The sequence below is a fragment of the Euprymna scolopes genome, chromosome 25 (genome assembly GCF_053919585.1).
Source record: "Euprymna scolopes isolate OS-2025 chromosome 25, ASM5391958v1, whole genome shotgun sequence".
In the NCBI taxonomy this organism is placed as follows: Eukaryota; Metazoa; Mollusca; class Cephalopoda; order Sepiida; family Sepiolidae; genus Euprymna; species Euprymna scolopes.
In genome coordinates this window covers 24,774,829-24,798,166 of record NC_136506.1, presented here as the reverse complement: position 1 = coordinate 24,798,166, position 23,338 = coordinate 24,774,829, and the positions used below count along the sequence as shown (strand labels likewise).

At 35.1% G+C, this 23,338-nt stretch overlaps 1 protein-coding gene across 1 annotated transcript in view; it reads right to left on the bottom strand.

Annotated features, from left to right (window-relative positions):
• LOC145247293 (glucagon-like peptide 1 receptor) overlaps positions 1 to 23,338 on the bottom strand; it is a 567,758-nt gene that overhangs the window by 14,813 nt on the left and 529,607 nt on the right. Inside the window, exon 12 of the mRNA XM_080108912.1 lies at positions 2,484 to 2,525. Coding sequence (XP_079965038.1) covers positions 2,484 to 2,525 — 42 coding nt within the window. The remainder of the gene's footprint in view (positions 1 to 2,483; positions 2,526 to 23,338) is intronic.

The window sequence follows — 23,338 nt, the reverse complement described above, 5'->3', positions numbered from 1 at the left end:
TAATTGATTAAGTAATATTTAACGATAAGACCTTTGCAAAGTAAATCTTAAAAAAAAAAAAAAAACAATTGAAATACACGTTTTGAAATGTTTGTAAACATTTTTAAAATGTTTGGAACTTACAATCCATTATCCCGTTTCCTTTTTATGCCTCTACTGCCACCAGGGAGATGTCCTTTTCTCTTCCCTGCAACCTCTATCTCACAGAAGAGATGTCGCGAGTTTGTATCTGCTTTATCGTTATTTTCATGGAAAGTGTTCGACTGAGATTCAATCTATGTCCCCCCCCCTCGCCAAAATTTCACAAGAAACGCTCGACTAGCTGAAAACACTATCAATAATTCTCCCCACTCTTTATCTGTGCCTAAACCTAAACATAGATTCCATGATCAAATCTTCTTTCTTAGAACTGCACGCCTGTGGAATTGTCTTCCGTTTTCCTGCTTTCCAGTTGTCTATAATATGGTTGTCTTCAAGTCCAACGTAAACAAGTTTCTGATGAGCCGTTCCACTTAAGTTAACAAATTTACCGAACTTCCATTACTATCGATTACTATATTGTCCCTTTGACTACTGTACACTCTTGAATCCTTATCCTTGAGTGGCCTATCGGCCTTGATAAGTGGTGACGCCTATGTAAAAAAAGAACTTGAAAAAATGACTACGCTTAACATTTACATCGTTTATCGCTACGTGGTCAAGAGGAGGGGTTTCATTTTATGTAAAATTTATAAAGGAAAGTGATCCCCCCTCTAAAATGTAAAATTTTTTTATTAGTTGTTAAAAATGTAAAAATTCCTTCCCTTTGTATTATCTTTAAATGCTGTTGAAACGTATTAGTAAAAAAAAAAAAAAAAAAAAAAAAAAAAAGAAAAAAGAAAAAAAGAAAAGATTTTGATTACTTTTTAGGAGATAAACTGTGTTAGGTCATAAAACGTACAACACATTTGATTAAAATATGTAAATTAATCAATTAGTTTTTTTTTGTTGCATTAGAAAAACATTTCACTTTTATTTTAAAATTAAATACATTAGAAAATGTAAGCTTTAATTGAAAACAAAGGGAGTGAACTCTTTTCGACTTTGTTAAATATTTCGACCTTTCTAAAAATATCAGATCATAGCAGTAAGTAAAAAAAAGGTCTTCTCAACACTTTCGTAATTGTTATCACACAAAGGACTTCCTTTTTAGCTGAGCGCAAAATCTAGCAGTAGAGAGTTCGTGAACTCTTTTGGTCGTTTCTTTTTTCTTTTCGTAATATTTTTTTTTTGTTTCTATCCACCAATATTTAATGTTGTGACCCTTTGGAATGCGATCATAGCGTTGTATCTGTGTTAACTGTGACAAGGAGAGCCAAGGTTCAAAACAATATTATTATTATTATTATTATTATTATTATTATTATTATTATTATTATTAATAATTGATTCGAGTGACGGCGGGTCGCTGGATCAATCATTATGATTAGAAAAATAAATTGAGGAAAAATGCTTGTCATATAATAAATCGCAAAAGTAATGTGAAAATAGAAAATAGATGTAAACTTCATTTTTGGGTTTGCATAAACAAATAACAAGATTGGGGTTACATCAGTTTGGTCTGAGACATGTAATGATGAGACGTAATGAAACACGTGATGTATGTAGATTTGGGGAGATTCTAGCAGTGGTTAGCTGGATATCAGACGGAACGGGCGACTCAAGAGTTGGTCTCCATGACGCGGGAAGCAGCGTCATTTCAGGTAGCCAAGATGTAAGAACTTGTAATCTCTGAAAATGCCGGCCGGATCTTGAAAATAGATGTTCGTAAATAATTCAGGTATGTGTTATGTTATTTACATATGTTAAAAAGAACTGTTTGTCTACAACTGTTTCGATACGTCCACGTCAATCGTTTCCTGTTAGAACTGTTGCATAAATGTTAAATATACACACTAGATGATCAACTAAATGATACAACTATTTAACGCGCATGTCGTTATAGAACGTATTTATACATCTGTCTATATAACAATAATTTCTTCTCATTTTTTTGCTGCTTTTCTTTATCCTTGTATTAGTAACGTTTTTATACATCGAAGTGACCTACATTGGAATTGATGATAATAATTTAGACATAAGTTTATTTATTGAAGCTATGAGAGTTATTTCCCCTTTAAGCTATGAAAGTTACTTCGCGTTTGATTTCCATAGACCAAGTTGGATGTGTTTTATGCTTCTCTAAATTAACATGTGGTCACTTTTCGTAACAAGTTAGGATATCCAGTATATCTTATATAGGAGGTGACTAATGCCTCCATGCGGCAATATATTTCCACCAGACAGTGCCGGGTATATACAGCAAGTGAATAATGAAAATTTATCCCGAACATCTTGTGAGTTTATCGACTGATTTATACACTTAATCAAGCAACAAACAAAAAAAAAAAACAAAAAAAAAAAAACAAAAAAAAAAAACAAAAAAAAACTCGTCTGATACGTACCTCTCCGTGGAGAAAACAATAAAGAAATGACAGGATCACACCCTGAAATGAGAATAAGAAATACATTTTTAATTTTTCATACATAAATTTACACTTTTTTAATGCAATGTCATAAGCCTTGTTGAATAAAATACAAGGTAATACTAATAGAACAGAAAATTAGCTCCCACTTCACACATCTGCCAGAATTCGATATCTTTACAAAGTCACAATTCCCTTCCCCATGTTTGGTGTTTTTTTTTTGTTGCTTCATCAGTGCTGATGTACCAAACATTAGTCTTTACTTTTGGAAGGAGTCCAAAATGTCGCATAAAGAGAGTCTTATCCCTGCAATGTTGCAGTAATTTATGAGATTAGACTTTTTCGTCAGCGAACGTAGTAACATCTTTCTTACCTATTAGATTCCTGAAAGGTATATATCTATCTATATATCTATAAACGTGAAAATGCGTGTGTGTGTGCCTGTGTACATTTCCCTACCAAACTACTCTGTCAATTTTCAGTCTACAGACTCGAGATTTTACATAAGGAGTATTGAGCTTTAGTAAAATCTTTTTAATCGGTTTTCGGCTAAGATTTGGTTGTCAAAGGGCCAAAATTCATCAATTTGATCTTCGGAAACTCTAACAAACTCCTCCGCCAATTTTGGGTTTAACACTCAAAATTTTAGATGTAGGTAACTTGGACATAGATCAAACTTTATAATTTGATTTGAGCTTAAAACAATAAATGTTAAGGGGTCAAAATTTGAGTCAAATTAAACAAAAATTTTACCTCTGCGGTCTTTCCTAAATTACACAGCCAACTTTTGGTCTAAACATTTGAAATTTTACATAAAGTGTATTTAGAGATAGAGCAAGCTTTTTAATCGGTTTTTGGCCGAAAATTTAGCTGCAAAGTTTTAAAGGTTTGACCTTTGCAATCTCTAGCAAATTATTTAGCCAATTTTAGGTCTAAAAATTTGAAATTTTACATAAAGTGTATCCAGACAAGCAGCAAGCTTTTTAATGAGTTTTTGGGCGGAGATTTGGCTGCTAAGAGGCCAAAGTTGAAAGAGTTGACCTTTGCAGACTCTACCAAACTCCTCCCCTAATTTTTGATCTTAATACTTGAAATTTTAAATATAGGTTACCTGGACATGAGTAAAACTGTTTGATATATATATATATATATATATATATATATATATATATATATATATATATATATATATATAAAACTGTTAAATAACTTTTTTATGTAAATATGATTAATTACATGATGTTAGTTTCCTTTAATGCATAAATCTGCAAAATTTATTGTACATTGTGCAACCCCCTTCTCTTTGATGACAAGAATGCATTTTTCGAAACTCCATGGAATAAGGTTTTTGCTGTTTTTTTGTACTCCTTGTCGAATAATTAAAATTTTGTATACCTTCCTTACAAGTTTATAATATTTTTTGGAAAATTTGAATAAATTAAATTAACAAGATTTTTATTTCATATATATATATATATATATATATATATATATATATATATATATATATATATATACTAGCAAAAGTACCCGTTGGTGACTGGGGTTAAAAACAGCTTACAGAAAATGGACTCTGATTTATGAAAGTATGATAGGTTATGAAAAGGAAGGGTTGTGAAGAGATAGCTTCGAATTTGGAGGTATCAAAACCAAAGCAAAATATGATGAAAGTAAAAATAAAATAGATAAACCCAATAATTTATTATACCATATCTGTTCACACTGAAACACTTATCACAATATTCTGTGGATCTTTATAAAAAAAACTTGTTAAACTTTGTGACATATTTCCATTCTATGGAGGTCAGGCGCGAACGAACACCCCATAATTTTATTATACCATATTTCTTCAAACTGAAACATAATTATCAAAGTATTATTACGCAGATAGATATGAAAAGTCATTACTAAAGTTTGTGCCTATTTCCATTTTATGGAGACCAGGCGCCAACGCAGACCCCACAATTTTATTATACAATCCCTATTTAAGTTAAAACATACTTATCAAAGTATTATTATGTACATCTATATCAAAAAACTTGTAAACGTTTTTTTTTTTTAATTTTTAAATTTTTTATTTCTATACTTTGTGGATCACGCGCGTACGCAGACCCCACAATTTCAATGAATCATCATTATGCCAGATCAAACATACCCATTCCTGTGTCTCTATACATCTTCTATCATTATATGTTATCATTTTTTTTTTTATAATAGTCAACCATATAGGAGCCTATTCGTGACCACACACACACACACACACACACACACACACACACACACACACACACACACACACACACACACAGACGTTCAGCTTTATATATATATATATATATATATATATATATATATATATATATATGTGTGTATTTTCCCTTTGATGGAGGGGGAACTAAAACTTGCTGCTATGGTTTCAAATGATCTGAAATAATAACAAGGGGAAACTTGAGTCCGAATATTTCTCATATGTTATATCTCCCCTTTTTTTAGAAATAGGGTACGATTATGAATATCTCCAGTATCAAATAATCTTTATACACTGTGTAATGCCCTTCATATATGAAAATCACAAACCACTCAAGGATCCCCAAAACCACACAGGCATAAAGGTTATTCGGTTGAACAGGTTGATAGTAAGATATCGAGGCCATTTCTAACGATGGTTGTAACCGGTAGAGAAATTGATTATTTAAGAGTATGGCTCAACAATAATTTGTTTATATTAGACTGCTATAGCAAGCTGAGAAGCAGCTGGCGGTACTGTGTTCCGCATAAGGAAAGTTATAGGAAAATAAATTATTTATGGAAGTTCCGCTCCATTGTCGGTACACAGGGGGGGGGGGGTTAAGGAGAGTGCTCATAGCAGGAATTCCCAGAGGTGACCCCTGCTTGAAAAGTATGTTTCATTTTCTTTTTATCAGCATTCTCAGAATTAATAGGACCCCCCCTACCTGGGGCTAACACTTGGGCTCTATATAACATACATAGATATTCGAATGTTCCGTTAAAGTTCTTTATCAAACGAACACGTCCAAGGATGGAATACTGCTGCTATATCTGGGCAGGAGCTGCGAAAAACAGCCTATCCTGCCTTGATAGAGTACAAAATAGACTTCGTGGGGGATGCCCTTTTATCTACCCTGCAACCTCTCTCCCACAGAAGAGATGTTGCGAGCCTATCCTTGTTTTATCGATATTTCCATGGCAGGTGCTCGTCTGAACTCCAATCTCTGGTCCCCCCTCGCCAATCTTTCACGAAAAACACCCGTCTAGCTGAATCCACTGTAAAATATTTCCCCCACTCTTTATCTGTGCCTAAATCAAAACGTGGATTCCATGAAAAAAGCTTATTTCTTAGAACTGCATACCTGTGGAACTCTGTTCCATCTGCCTGCTTCCCACCTGACTACAACTTGGATGTCTTCAAGTCCAACGTTAACAAATTCCTAATGAACCGCCCCCTTAAGTAAACACTTCATCAAATCTCCACACTAAGGTACTGTACTTGCAATAACCCTTATCCCTGAATAGCTTCCGGGCCTTCATAAGTGGTGACCACCGTGTAAAAAACAAAAACAAAAAAAAAAACACTGATCGTTTCTTAATTTTTGAGATGAGGATTGGTTATTCATATTATTTGGATTCATCGGACTACTGTTCTCATATTGAGTGTGATTTTCACAACATTTCGGTCGATGTAACCTCCGACCTTCAGGTGTATCTTGTCGAACGCGGGAATGTTTCTGTCGAACTCGGGAATTTGGACGGAATTTCGAGCGGAACCCTTTAATTTATTTCACCGGATTAACGTGCTCTTGTTCCGTCAGCCATGACTGGATAGAGGCCCTAAGTAATTCGCAATTGTATTTTTCGGTCGCTCACACTATCCGCAAGGATTCGTGGTGCAGTGGTTAAAGTACTTGGAAAAATCAATTATAAAAAAGTGACCTTCTCCTGGAGGTTGAACGTTCAATTCGCAGTGTGAGCGACGGAAAATATAATTGCAAATTACTTAGGACCTCTATCCAGTCATGACTGACGGAACAGGAGCACGTGACTCCCGTGAAGTAAATAAGGGGTTCCGCTCCATCATTGGGTTTTGTATGGATCGTTCTTTTATGAGTCTTCAGTCTTTAAAAATAATTTTTAAGTGTTTTATTTTTTTTACATGGGAGCCACCACTTATTAAGGCCCGAAGGCCACTCAGGGATAAGGGTTATTGCGTGTACAGTAATCAATTGGATAGTATTGTAGTAATCATTAGTATTGGGGTTTTGATGGAGTGCCTTACTTAAGGGGGCGGTTTGTCAGGAGTTTGTTTATGTTTGACTTTAAGACGTCCAAGTTGTAGTCAGGTGGGAAACAGGCAAGCGGCAGAGAGTTCCACTGGCGTGTAGTTCTAAGACAGAAGCTTTGCTCATGGAATCTACATTTGGATTTAGGCACAGATAAAGAGTGGGGAAAATCATTGACAGTAGTTTCAGCCAGACGGGTGTTTCTCGTGAAAGATTGGCGAGGGGGAAGTGGTCAAAAAGAGGTGAAAATTAAAAAAAAGTTATACATAGTATATTTTTATACAGTTTATATGCATGTCACCTTGGTACCGTGATAACGTCACCAGCTTTGAATGCTATTGTTTTGTTTTCAGTTTCGATTCTAGCTGATGGTACCCACATACATTTCCTTACTTTTGAAATCACGACTCTGTAATAATATATACGAAATGTGAACAAATTAAAATATCACATGTAAGCGTATTTACGACCGGGGAAAAACGCGCCTTCCCCGCTAGTATGTTATAACATATCTTTCTATTTTATCTCTTGGTCTTAGTTGATTCCAGGACAAGAATACATCTAGTTTAGTGAAGTGTCCCGCTTTGTGCTGTTACCTGAGTTAACTTGACATGGAGAAGTTCCGCCATTCCTCGCTAAAGCTAGTGTGAGTTAACCATACCGAGGAAATCTTATTTGGTTTGCGAAATATATGTGAATTTGAATAGAGAAGCGAGGGAGAAACTTGAGTTCAAATCTTACTCATATGTCATATCTCCTCTCTTTTGGAAATAGTGGTACGATTATGAATATCTCCAGTATCAAATACTCCTTATAATGTACTTCATGTGTGAAATGTAGTTAGGGTTTACTTTTAGGGAAAAGTGTCCTCATACCAGGTTGTTCTGACAAACCCCTGTAAGAAATGCCTTGGAAACTTAAGAATAGTGTTTAGTAAGTTCTTAATCCGACTCTGATCGTAAATTATCATTAAAATTTAAAACTGGCCATTTTGAATGTTAAACGTTTTTTTCTTTTAAATAAATCGCTTTAATATAGCTACAACTGCTTATGTAAATATGAAATAATCTATCGCGCACGCGCGCGCACACACACACACACACACACACACACACACACACACACACACTGGTGTTAATCGTGACACCCTGCACTGAAGATTCCCGAAAGGGTGAAGCACTAGTGTCTGTAGGTATTTAATAATTATTATAGTAAATAATTATGTCAGCCCCTTTAAGTAACTCGTTTCTTATCGTTGAGCACTTTCAGTTGAATGAAAAATCGGTCAGATCGTCATATAGTGACTACATCACTCTGACTGACGTTAAAAACATTTAATGAAATAAATGTTTAGAATTCAACAACATCTCTCGCGATTAATGGTAGCCGAATGGATATGGTCCTTGCTAATGGAACCAGAGATGGCTTCTGTCGCCGCGTTCAAATCTATTAACTGGTGTTTATCGTGACACCCTGCGCTAAAGATTTCCGAAAGGATGAAACACTAGTGTCTGCAGGTATTTAATAATTAATATAGTAAATAATTATATATATATATATATATATATATATATATATATATATATATATATATATATATATTCAAGCAGACATGATTAAATACAACGGAAGTGCATTGCTTTATGATTCTTTTTTATTTTTTCAATTTTCCATATAATAATCTTTTTATATCAAAATATTGATGAGAGTTGCATACTACGAATCATCTTCAGGTATTGATGAGGTGAAAATGAATAGGAGCGAAAATAGAAATTAAAGCGAAAATACGCAATAATATATATATATATATATATATATATATATATATATATAGTTTTTGTTATTGATTTTTAAAACGATATTAAGGTTAACGTCTCCGCCTCGGAGATCCGATGTTTTTCTTAGAAAGTTGCCAAATTAAATAGTGAATTGTCTATGGCATCATAGCGTAATGGATTAGGACGCTGGACTGAAATACATAAGATCCGGGGTTCAAATCCTAACAACAGTAAAGCTACGCTAAAGAGGAGTAGGGTCCCGAAACACGCGTGTCCGTAGATTACTGTTTTCAAAAATAATATATATATATATATATATATATATATATATATATATATAGAGAGAGAGAGAGAGAGAGAGAGAGAGCATTTCAGCCCGGTGTGTGTTGAGCAAAAACAAAAAAAGTGGTAGTAGAAAGGCAGGCTCGAACCCGTGCCGGGAACGACGAAAAGAATGGGGAGAAAAAAACCTGACGTCTTTGTCGTTACGACCACCGCAAAACCGGAGGTTTAATTAAGGCTAGACAATCGAAAGGAGAAGATGACTTTCAAAAATATCGGCGAAAAAAGCGACACCCCCCTTTGGAAAAATGCCCATTTGAAGGTGAAGATATTAATTGTTTTAGCCAATTTTTCGATATTTGTCGCCTGAAAGATTGCACTTCAAAACGATACTTATTTTGTAAAAATCTGCCGCCTCTATCGAAAGTTTTAGGTACACATACAAACATATATACATACATTTATATATTGGTAACTAAAAATTTTCGACCCAAACAGATTAAAAAGCTTGCACTATCTCTGAATACCCTTTATGTAAAATTTCAAATGTTTAGACCAGAAAGTGTCTGAGTAATTTGGTAGAAACCGCAGAGGCTAAACTTTTTAAACTTTGACCCCTATTATGACCCCTTAAAATTTATCGTTTGGGGCTCAAATCAAGTTATTAAGTTAGAGCCATATCCATGGAGCCTATATCTAAAATTTCAAGTTTTTAGACCCAAAATTGTCGGAGGAGTTTGGTAGAGTTCTCAAAGATCAAATTGTTGAACTTTGACCCATTAACAGCCAAATTTCTGGCCGAAAAAAAATGATACAGATTTTCCCAAATCTGAGTGCCCTATATATCAAATTTCGTGTCTGTAGACTTAAAATTGACAAAGTTATTGTGTAGGGAAATGTACACACACAGACACACACACACACGTTCACTTATATATATATATATATATATATATATATATATATATATATATAGAGAGAGAGAGAGAGAGAGAAAGAGAGAGATTAAACAAAAATATATACGTATATATAAATATATATGGAAACAATTTTTTGTTTACTATAATCTTTTTACGCAAATATTATGCAAGTATAAATCAAGTAGAATATCTGCATTAATAGTTAACTAAAGATGATCATCCCATAAGAGAACCGAAGAAACTAATAGGGAATTAGTTACAATGAATGGTTAAAAGAATATCCAAATTAGCTAGATCTTTGGCTAGTGAATGCAATCCCACAACCCATATATAAGAAAATTGTATTTTCTTTTTAAATAAATAGAAAAGACAGTTTTTAATATGTATTTCAATACACACAAAAGAAAATATGTTTTATATATATACATATATATATATATGTATATATGCATATATATGTATATATATGTTATATATATACATATATATATGTATATATACATACATATATATATATAAATGCATATATACATATATGTAATGAAAATTATGGAAATAATATTTCAACGTGAGGGAGATATGGAAAAGAAACGAACCTACATTATATGTTTATGAACGTTTCGTCTTTATTTCAAGCTTTCTTCAGGATGAATGATTTAAAGAAAAAAGTACCAGTACAATATCTGAAAATATACGTGTTGAACTTGTAATGTAAAATAGATATCTTTTTTTCTATTTCTGAACGAAAACAGCCGTTGGTACTCATGGTGTGTATAGCATTTATGGCATGGAATAGTTTATTTCTTTGATGAGTAAATTTATATTAAAAGAACAGAATTTAACTCTAGATACAGGTAAACTTACATCACAGAAAGTAATGTCGAAAATAAATTGAAAAAAAAATCAGTCAAGAAATAAAAAGAAAACAAAACACTCATTTTATTCCATAAACGCACCGAACATTTGGAATTCTATTTATTTCGAAAGAGAATATAAATTGCATCATGTCTTTTTAAGTTTCTAACGCGTATACGTCGTGAAAAACTCACTCTCTATATAAACGCTATACACACTTTGTTAGTTTAACCAGTGTTAATAAATTAATAAATTATAAAATATACTAACTCAGAAAACAATTAATATGTCAATATAAATTTCAAACAAAATAAATGTCTGTTTATTTTGTAATAATGCGTTGTTTTGGCTTCAAACGTATATAATACGCATTTTTTTTACATGGGTGTCACAACTTATCAAGGCCCAGAGGCCACTCGAGGATAAGGGTTAATAGGTATACATTAGTCATTGTGATTTTAGCATAGTAAACAGTGGGAATTTTGTAACTTGGATTACTTAGAGGGACGATTCAATTAGAACTTGTTCACATTGGACTTTTTCTTTTTCTTTTTTCATAGGTATCAACACATTATCAAGGCTAAGAGGCCACTCAAGGATAAGGGTTAAAGAGTGTACAGTAGAAATTGGACAATATAATAATCATTGGTGATGAAAATTTGTTAAATTTGATAACTTATATGGAACGGCTCATCAAGAACTTATTTACGTTAGACTTGAAGACAACCATATTGTAGTCAGCCGGAAAGCAGGAAAACGGAAGACAATTCCACAGGCGTGCAGTTCTAATAAAAAACTTTGTTCATGGAATCTACGTTTAGGTTTAGGCACATATAAAGAGTGGGGGGAATTATTGATAGTGTTTACAGCTAGACGAGTGTTTCTTGTGAAAGTTTTGCGAGGGAGGACCATAGATTGAAGCTCAGTCGAACACTTTCCATGAAAATAACGATACATCAGAGACAAACTCGCAACATCTCTTCTGTGAGATAGAGGTTGCAAGGAAGAGAAAAGGACATCTCCTACGAGGCTACGAAGTCTATTTTGAACTCTATCAAGGCAGGACAAGTCATTTCTAGCAGCTCCTGCCCAGATGTGGCAACAGTATTCCATCCTTGGACGTACCTGGCTCTTATATAGATAGAGAATTGCATCAGCAGTGAGATATCTACTGGATCGATAGAAAGATCCCACCATTTTTCTAGCGGCCTTGGCAACAGATTTGATATACGTGTTCCATTTAAGATCAGGAGTAATGGTCAAGCCCAGAAGCTCGTCAAAACTTGAGGCCTCCTGAAGACGAGAGCCATTCATTTCAATTGATGCCAGATAGGGATCAGAATGTTGATGATGTAAAGAGAGAAGCTTGGTTTTAGATGCATTAAAAGTAACCAGCCACTCCTTTCCCCATTGTACTACATGCTCAAGATCAGAGGAGAGAGAATTGGAGAGAACTTGGTCGTTTACTGTCTTAGATGTGCTACCATAAATGGTAGTGTCGTCAGCATAAATGTCTACAAATGATGTAAGGATGTGATTTGGAAGATCATTAATGTAGATCAGGAAAAGAGTTGGGCCCAGGATGGACCCCTGAGGGACACCGGCATTAATACTGTGGGCTTCTGATTTTTGCCCCTCAACTACTACTCTTATGAACCTATCAGAAAGAAATGATTTAATAATTGAGAAGACATTTCCTGCTATACCATAGCTAGAGATCTTATGAAGTAAACCTTTATGCGACACCCTATCAAAGGCTTTAGATATGTCAAGAGCAATTGCCCTAGAAAGGTTGCCTCCGTCGAGAGATTTGCTAATCCTATGAGATATAACTGTAAGGACATCTGCTGTAGATCTAGCAGAACGGAAACCATATTGAGTGTCACTAAGAAGGTTATTTTTGTTGAGATGGTTGATTACTTCTGTATTTAACACAGATTCCAGCAACTTACTCATGACGCACAGGAGACTTATTGGCCTGTACTGAGAGGGGGATGAGCGATCACCTGAATTCTTAAATACAGGGCATACTGATGAAATTTTCCAGGGAGATGGGAAACTATTCCCCTTAAGACAACGTTTAAATAGTTTTGTAAGTATGGGCGCTAGTTCAGGTTAAAGTTTTTTGAGTACTATAATTGGAATACCGTCCGGGCCAGTTGCTTTACTGGAATCAAGGTTTTTGATTAGCTTGGCAACATCACGTACAGATATACGTATATCACATAGTGCGTTTTCAGATACAGGAGGAAATATTGGGGGTTGGCGGCCTTGATCGCAACAGGTAGAATTAGCTGCAAAGTTCTTGACAAAGAGTTTGGCTTTGTCTGATGTGACGAGATTACCTCAGGTCCATTGATAATAGTTGGGATGGAGCACACGCTTCTGTTCAGAATTCTGTTTGCTATTTGCCAAAACTGGTGGGAACCAAGCCGCTTCTCAGCTACTTTGGACTTAACAGATTGAGCATACAACCTCTTGCGCTCTTTATTACTTTCTTACAATGGTTGCTGGCAGTCCTGAAAGCGGCTTTAGTTTCCATACATCTATTACGTTGGAAACAGTGGAAAAAGTGATTTCTGTGCGGAATGGCAGCAGCACATTCTGGAGAGAACCATGGCTGGCTGTTAGGTTTTTGCTGAAACTTTTTCGAGGGTATGAAACGGTCAATACCTACAATTAACCATTCCGTCAGGTCTAATATTATAGAGGACACATCCTTTTTAAACATGGAATGCAGAGGTAGATCAGTTATAAATGTACGGAAGCTATCCCAGTCAGCCTTAGTGTATCGATATACTGTACGATGGAGAGGTACGTCTGGGGACTTATTACATTTCATTTTTATCTTAATTGATACAACAGAGTGGTCGGAAGATCCAAGAGGCGACAGAACAGAAACTGAACATAGTTCAGGGCAAGTTGTGAGAAAAAGGTCTAGTAGGCTCGCATACTGACCGTCATTGTCGGGCACACGGGTGGGTTCCTGAACAATTTGAGTGAGGTCATAGGCAATGGAGAAATCATGACAGAACCTCCCCTCATCATCGGTCTTGTTTGAGTGGGTCAACCATTCGACGTTGTGAACATTGAAGTCCCCACATACGTGAATGTTAGCTGAAGGATAAGCAGATAGGACTTGGTCAATTTTCTCAGACATGCTTTTAAAGATAGTAACTCCGCTGTTGTGGGGCGATAGAGAGTAAATAAAAATGCCGTAGTGTGAGCTAAAGCAACCCGGAAGCACATATAGGGTAAGTTAGGATCTTCCCTGGAGATGTCCCTACCACATGGAAAGCTATCTTTAATATAGGCGCATATTCAGTGCCCATGGTGATCTTGGGGGTCAAATTTAGAAGTTAAGTTAGAGTATCCTTTAATTGCGAACTCTTCTAGGGAAATAGCCTGTCCAATGCCAATTTCACTTAAAAATAAAAGGTCTGGTTTAGTCTCCTGTAATTGGGTTTCAACCTCTGGAAGGTTAGAACGTAGAGCCCTGATGTTGGAGAAGGAGACATGGTAGTAGGGGTCTACGTTGGAAGTTGGAGAACCGGGTTTAATCGTGTATTTTTTCTTAGAAACTTGTCATGATGAAATTTTGAAATTTGTGGACTAGGTCGTCAGATTTACTTAGAGCAGGACAGAGAGGGGAAACTAAGAGAGAAAAAGAAATGAAGAATTTTTTTTTTATTTGTAGCTAATGATAAGGTAAAGCCGTAACAATTACCCACTAGTATGGCATCGAGAGGCCCCACCAGAAGCTACTGCATGGTCCAGAATCCATTCACCAAATGGCAATACAGCAGCCCCAGTACTTTGCACCTGCTGATAGGACAGCCTCCTTAGTTGTTAATCCAAGGTTCGGGTCCCTGACTATCAGGCGGATAACGTCAGCCCAGACAAAACGTTTACCTCCAGCACCCTTACTAGTGACATGGCTACAAGGATAGACATAGAAACAGAAAATTTCCGCCATCTCTGCCAACTGTTCGCACAAAATACTGCCAACCTAGAAAACGCATTTTATTTTATATAAACTTAACCAGCGCGTCTAAGGAACAAAAATCTTAACGTGAATCCCGCGTGACTAAACGCACCGTTACGAGATTAAAAAAAAAACTACCGTAAAAACAACAAACGGACTTCTACTTCTGATTCTGTGCTCCAACGACAACATGGAAAAAAAAGAAAAGAAAGATATACTGAAGATGAAAAATATATTTATGAATTTCAATATAAATTTCAAACAAAATAAATATCTATTTATTTTCTAATAATGCGTTGTTTTGGCTTCAAACGTATATAATACGTATGTTATTTAATTAATATTGTGTATATTTACTTAATTTTACTAATAAAGATTTTTTTGCTGGTGTTTTATGTAGGCGTACATGGAAAATAACATGGTCGAGTATATATTCTCAGGGCATATTTGTAATAATTGAAATCGTAGGCAGAATTCTTTCTTTTAATCATGTTAATTAATTTGGAAAACTTTTAGAAGACAAGACATCTATTCTTGAACATACCACTGACAAGAAAAACATTCATATGATAAATTCATTACTCATTAAATCTAAGAAACCAAATATTAATAAATTAAATCTCAATAACAGCGATAATAATATGAAATGCTTTTAAAAGTAATAAAGAACCTAATTATATTTTTAATAACAATGTTATTTACTGGAGGGAAAAATGCATTTCTATAAATAATCTGGCGATCGTTTTCTGAGATGATGTTTATCCTGAATTCTTGTAACGTATGCAAATGATTATCTCGAAAATTATTAACCTCATCATCATTATCTCTCTCTCTCTCTCTCTCTCTCTCTCTATATATATATATATATATATATATATACACGCACTAGGTCACCCTGCGTTGCCTAGCCAGAAAACACATTTAAATATGATATCTTAATGTATGCAGATTTCGTATTATATTATAGAGCAAATTCTCTAGAATAATAGTGCTTTATATAGCAGTGCCCCTCTCCTCGACGTGAACCGGTCGTAAAATACGCTTAAATATATTTTAATTCATGCAGATTTCATATCACTTATTATAGAGCCAATACGTCATTGATTAATATATTATACTCAATTTATAGTAGTAATTTCAAAAGTAAAAAAAAAAATACATGTTTTATTAATTCATTTCGAAAAATTTTAGAAGACAACACAACTATTCTTGAACATATCACTTACAAACAAAACCTTCAAATACTAAAATCATTGCTAATTAAATCTAAGAAACCAAATATTAATAAACTAAATTTCAATAACAGCGATAATAATATGAAATGGTTTTAAGAGTAACAAAGAACCTAATGTTTAATAACACGTGGTTTACTGGAGAGAAAAATTGCATTTCTATTGATAGCCTAATATCTTTACTCATAATTATCACTGACGATAGATCTGGACAGATTTGAAAGTACTCGAGTCAAAATTGACCATAGCAGTTACATCAGCCAGTTTTGCCGGACACAAGTACTCTAATACGAAAACTGAAAACAGTCAGAATATGTAGGCATGGTTTATACATTCCTATTTCTTTATATATATATATATATATATATATATATATATATATATATATATATATATATATATATATATATTAGATAATTATTTCCACAGCCAGACAACGTCGTATCTCACAAGAGCCATAACAGTCAACAAACTGGAAGTTCAAGACTTGAATTTCGCCCTCATCTGGGCTCATCAGTAAAACATATCCGAACTCGAGATTCGAAACCCGAGCCTGTTGCATGTGAGGCGAGCACTCTGCTAACCGAGCTAACGCCTCATACACAAGTCCATTAACTAACACAGATCAAGCAAACCGCGGCGAAATCCGACAGTGGAATGAACCTACTTCGCCTCGAACAAGTGATGAGATCATCGCGACCAGCTATAACTCAATCCGATGCTTTACAAGTATGAACTTTATACTCATTAAATATATCATCACAACAAGCTTACGTAGTGAGCAATAAGCAATATAACCTTCGGAATGTGAGAGAATATATAATTATTATTATATCCATGATAGTATAGATTCGTCTGGCACTAGGTAAGGCTGACATTTATGCCGTTGAGCAGAGAGCACCTGCGTAGTTTAACTGATCTCATTGAACACCAGGACTCTTTCACCTTAATATTGTGACTCCGTAAACAGGACCACAATACATTAACACCTCCCATCTTGTACGACACATTATGTTGGTAAATAAACGTAACATAATTGAAAATAATTGAAAATTCCTTCTAATATTGCTATTGTTCTTTTATGTGCAAACTCGTGTCTACAATGAACTGCATTGATATAGCCTTCACACACAACTTCTTTGTTTTCTTTTATTTTATTTCTGTAATTTATCGCTCATTTTCATTTAAGCTTATTTATCATTTGTTCTCTTCTAAGCCTATAATTCATTTTCATTTAAACTTATTGATCGGTGACGCAATAAGGTGTAAAGAATTCTGTATAATTTTTCGAAGAGGGAGGCGTGAAGTTTCTTGTTCTTAAGTGTCCATACCCCTCATGCCCATTTACATTTTTAATTTTGCTTTCATCCTTCCACAATTCCTTAAAAATATAATCAATGTTTTAGAAAATACAAAATAAATACTAACCAAGCTAAAATTCTATAAATTACATTTTGTTACCAGTGAGTCGCCTCGTATCAAGAGCCGAAGGCCACTCGAGTATAAGGGTGGTCGCTGAGACAACAGCGTAGTAATCGTTAGTGGTGGAAACTGGGTAAAATTTAGATTACTTAAGAACTTGTTTACATTGGATTTGAAGACAACCATACTGTATTTAACCGGAACACAACCTAGCAGAACAGAGTTCCACAGGCAGAGAGCTCTAGAAAAGAAGCGTTGTTCATGGAATTTTGAGTTTAAAGTTAACTACAGAAGAAAATCGAGTCGATTTTTGATAGTGGTTGTAAGTGCTTTTTGTAAAAATGTGCCAAGGGACACCATAAATGAAAGCTCAGGTGAACACTTTCCATGAAAGTAACGATAGAGCAGAACCGGCTCGCAACGTTTTACGGTGTTTGCCGAAGATGTTCGATGTAAAAGTGAATGGTGTTATTCTTGTTGAGTATCCCGACGAAGAGCAAATTAATTAAAAAAAATCATACAATTATATAAATTATACAAAAACAAAAACAACACTTAGTTAAGTATTACACCTAATTTATTACTTAATTTCTTTACATTTAAAATGTTTACGCTTGCGGTAAGGTTTGTACTGTCGGGAGAGGGTGGAAGGGGGCATTTGCTACGATTATATTTTTAAAGCATCTGTTTGTCAGTGATCATCACTTTTCGTTTCCTGTTCATGAATAAATATTGGCAGTAGACCATCTGTTCTTATCAGAGAACAATAACAGAGACTTTGTCTATCCGCTCTCTCTCTCTCTCTCTCTCTCTCTCTCTCTCTCTCTCTCTCTCTATATATATATATATATATATATATATATATATATATATATCGTAGTTTATGGTAATTGCGCCAAGTCCGGGATAATTGCGCCAACAAACTAAAAGTGCTCCTTTGGCAACCACGTATATAAAAAGCACTTTTTTTAGTTGGCATAATTACCTCTGGATTTGGCACAATTACCCCTGGATTTGGCGCAATTACCCCCAAAGTACGGTATATATATATAGGGATGAAGAGACGAGAAGAAAAAAAAATGGGGGAGTCAGCTGACCGATTTTACTCTCACTTTATCAAAGCTGTATCGAGAGATTTGTTTGGAAAAAAAAATCCCCAAAAACAAAAAACAAAACAAAACATATGTACAAATAAAATCATGTTGCGTTACGTTACGTATGGGGAAAAAAGAAAAACATGGGGGAAAGCGATTAAAATAAAGCAACGTTATATTACTGGAATATTTTTCGTGGGATCCATGAAGAGCAATTGTTATCTGAACCCATGAAACGCTTGGTTTATTTTCTCTATGTGGACGACAAATTTAGCCTCTTCAACAATCTAATAGAGGCAAATACATTTTTCTCCTTACCTAATTAGATGCATCCCGCGTTACAGTATACTTATGAAGGAGAGTTTAACTCGTTCATAGCTTTAATCGATGTATTAGTAAAAAAAACACCATCCAGTTACCTTACATCAATATACCACAAACCTACATTCACGGGACTTTATACACCCTGTGATTCATTTTGCCCCCGAAAACCTACGATAAATTTAATTTGGACCCTAACACATCGTGCGCTGATGATCTGCTCAAAATCAAAATTGGATGAGGAATTTAAAAAAATTACTGATGCCCTTTTAAAAATTGGGTATCCTCTGGATGTGATTAGGTCAGTTATGCAAAGGAAAGTAGCGGAGGATTCTGTAACTAAAATTCAAACAGTTAATAAATGTCCAGTATATCTGCATTTACCGTGGCTGGGGACAGTAAGTGAGAAATTCGCAAAGCAAATCAGCTCAACAGTGCGAAATTGTTATTTTGCTTTAAATATGCCTGTTTTGTTGTCTAGGAGATGTTAATGCCATCCTCTCAAAAAGATCTTCTCCCCCATCATATTAATAATGTAATTTACAATTTGGAATGTAGCTGCAGTAATCTTCCTCGGGCCACCAAATAATTCGCATTAACTTAAAGGAATTAAGAACTAATAAACGTTCAATTCGAACGGTAGAAAAGTAATATATATATATATATATATATATATATATATATATATATATATATATATATGTTCCAACCATTTCTGGAAGGTCCCATGGAAGTCCTTTTGTGTGATCGTCTCAAGGACTTTCGTCACAACCTCTTTCATCTCCTCAATTGTCTCATAACGACAATGTCTAAGGTTTTCCTTGAGCTTAGAAAGCAAGTCTAGAACTATAGGGACGGTGAGGAACTGTCATGATGCCCATCTTGGTCAAAGAGTCTGTGACAAGAACGGATTTGTAGACTCGTGCATTCGCACAAATTCTCCGCATCTCCAGTTCATCTCAAATAATTGACATCAAACCGTGCATTTATCGTCCTTTTAGACACGGTCCTCATCCATGAAATTCTTTATTTGCCCAACAAACTCTTGTGTTCTGACTTCCTTGCTCCCTCTATACTTATTATCATCCCTCACAGACTCTCTGCCTTCCTTGAATCTACCATGCCCCCCCCCAAAAAAAACTGGTGCTCAATTCACGCAAGATGGCCCAAAAGAACTCCGAAGCATTCCATACATTTCTGTGTCATTTTTCCAAGTTTAAAACAGGATTTTATTGCTTATCGCTTCTCTATAGTGTCTTCGCATCCAGATTGCGTTTTTGAAATTCATCAGCTGTGACAAGCAGGCTTTAGTAAGGTGTATTCCAATTCCTGCTGTAGCTGTGCAATGAACCTGAAATCATAAAAATTGGTCAATAATCTCATAAGATGTATAGTAATATATATATATATATATATATATATATATATATATATATATATATATATATATACCTAATTTGAATTGTATATATCTAGGCAGCATTTTTCATTTAAACAAACATTGTTAATGACAACAAGGAAAGTTTGTTTAGTTATACTATTTTTTATTTTTTCAATTTTTCAAGTTTGTTTAGTTATACTATTTTTTTCAATTTTTCAATTTTACTATCGTAATTCCCTCCCCTTTCTAGCAGACTGCCCGGCATTGCCTGGCATTGCTTGGCATTGCTCGGTCGTAAAATACGCTTAAATATGATATTTTGATTAATGAAGATTTCGTATTTATTATTATATTTTATTGGACCCAATATGTAGAAATGATTTAAAAATAATAAAAAAAAAGAATGACTCGTGCATCACCAACGAGAATCGAAACCAAAACGTTTAGCTTACGATTTACTTTTTTCTTTGACGTTAATGCCTGAGCTATGAAGACATGTTTACTGCAAGGCATAAAATAACAACATGAACCAATAGCTATTACCTTACGCATGCATATTCGTAATACTGTCGGTCAACCTTTACCTGGCAAATTCCATTTTGAAAAAGATTTTCACACTTTTGCAATCAAAACACAAAATTGAAGACAGTGAGTCAAGTACAATAACAATTAGGCAAGCATGACACGATTTTAAAAAGTTTTCAAACCAACTTAATCTTAAATAAGGAATATGTCATGTGAACGATTCACGTGTGAAACAGTTGACAAACTGATAAAAATCCGATGACATTCTCCAATGAAAAAATCTTTCAATTCTGATCCCTTAGCCTCGGTTCTGCCGATAAAAACCGCTTAAAAAGTCTTCCACATGTCTGAATACCCTATTTACCAAATTTCAAGTCTGGAGATGGAAAAATTCGTTGAGTATATAGGTTGAGAATTGTCATCACACACACATTTGAACTTTTATAGATATATAGACAAGACGGCAGAAGGATTACAAGTGAATATTGGTTATTCATAATCAAAGTTTGATACGCTTGCTCTTTGGGTCTGATTTTCTACAAGGTAACTTTATATGTTAGATATAGGTGAAGGGTTGAGAGGAGAGGAAGATGTAGAAACACAGGAGAATGCTATGTCTGCAGCGCCTTCATAAGAGGTAGAACGCTATTGCCTCGTTTTGCACTGACGGGAATTTGCAATAGGATTGTTAGAGTTGAAAACGTTTAATGCCAGTCCGAATTTCCCTTTCTATAAATACATATGCATGTGGGTAGAATAATGAGCAAGACATCGGTGCTGTCCTTGGGCATGCAAATTTTTCATGAGTGAAAGAAAGAACCGGAGAGAGAAGAGGAAGAAAGAAAGAAAGAAAGAAAAAAGACGAGAGAAGGAGTAAAAGAAGATGGGGGGGAGTAATCGTGTGGGTGTAAGTAAGCTTAGCAATCACAAAACGAATCATTTGTATCATTTCGATTATTCGCACTACTATACGATTTTTTTTTTACAAAGAAGTAACCACTTATCAAGGCCCGGAGGCCATTCGAGGATAAAGGTTAATGCGTGTACGGTGGTCAAAGCGAACATGGTGTAGTAATCATTAATGGTAGAAAGTTGGAAAATTGGATTACTTAAGGGGACAATGGGACAACTTATCAAGAACTAACACTATTCGTGTTTAACCGGCTTCCCCTGAAGGAGCAAGTCCCGCGGGAGTATGAAATTCACAAGCGTTCCCCAGTCGAATCTATATCCCCGTTGGGGGAGGTGACAACATTAGGTTTTTGCAACTCCTGCAGGGAGGTGCCGACGTCCTCCTACATACAGCGCCTGGAATTCCCAAATTGGTCGCCCATTTTAATAATTACCAGGCTCAACGTTGCTTAACTTCAGTGATCTGACGGGAAACGGTGTGTCAACGCTAGGTCAACCACCCTGATGAGTTGTAAAATGACGAAACACGTGCTAGTGGATAATTATATTAATATGTATATGATAGCTCTCATATGGGGGCACCAGGCATTAAGGTAAAATACTTTACTGTATAAAATACTTGCTTCACATATATAGAAATGAAATAGTTCAAACAAATAAGAAATAGTTCTCTACACCTTGGAAAACTTCGTCAGTTTGCCTGTATTTAAAAATTCTGAGGATCGATCTTCTGTAGCTCAGTACAAACAAATCAGTCTCCTGTGCATCATGACTAAGTGCCGAATCCGTGATAAATAGAGAACTCATCAATAAACTTAATAAAACAACTGACTAAGTGACAAGCAATACGTATTCCATCCTGCGACATCTGCTAACTGTGATATCACATAGAATCGGTGAATATATTGATAGGGACTTCGTTTATAGTGCAGTGGCTGTTGACATATGAAAGACATTTGATAGAGTACGGCATAAAAGTTTACATCTCCAAATTCCCAGCTACGAAAGATCTAGACATATCCTCTCAGCCATCAAATCCTTTCTCTATGATAGGTTAAGGAAAGCAGTCATCGAGAGACAGAATAATAACTAATCTTTATAAATTATCTCAAAAATCACATTCATTAGATCATTCGTCGATACTTACGCAGACGAGATAACCATCTACGGCAACACTTCAAAGGCCGGTGATGACTAAGGTTCCTCTGATTCTCACAACTCTGACCTTGAGCACATAGTGTAATAAGTAAAAAGGTATCTGATTAATTTTAATGCATCCAAAAACTAAGATTCTATCTTTAACCACCAACGCTTTGACCCATTCATCCATCCATCAATTCACCCACCCATCCATCCATCGCCTTGAACCCCTGGAGTGCCATAGGACATCCACAACTTTATAGATGCTTTTGCAGCAAAGAGTTCTTTTTTTAAGGGCCAGGGTGCTGGCTCCACGCCCAACCTTCCCATCAAGTACATAGAGTGCCAAACCTTCTTAAATAGTCAACCATCTGATACTAACCACACTCGACGATGCTTAACTCCGATGATCCTGCGAGAACCGGTGTGTCAACGTGATTGTGCTTTGATCCTTACTTAGTCCTAATTGAAAAGAATGGCTCTTGTCCTGAAGAGGCACTTTAACAGCCTTTTGCTATAATGGCATTTGTGCACGGGCAACACTGAGTGACCTTGCTGCTATATTCGTACGTATGAAAATGCTGTCAGATTACAAAGAGAAGAAACGTAAAAATTAATTATGTATAGCGAGAAATGCAAATATAATGTTTCACAGCAAACGCTGTGATCTCTGACCCTTCACGGGTTGT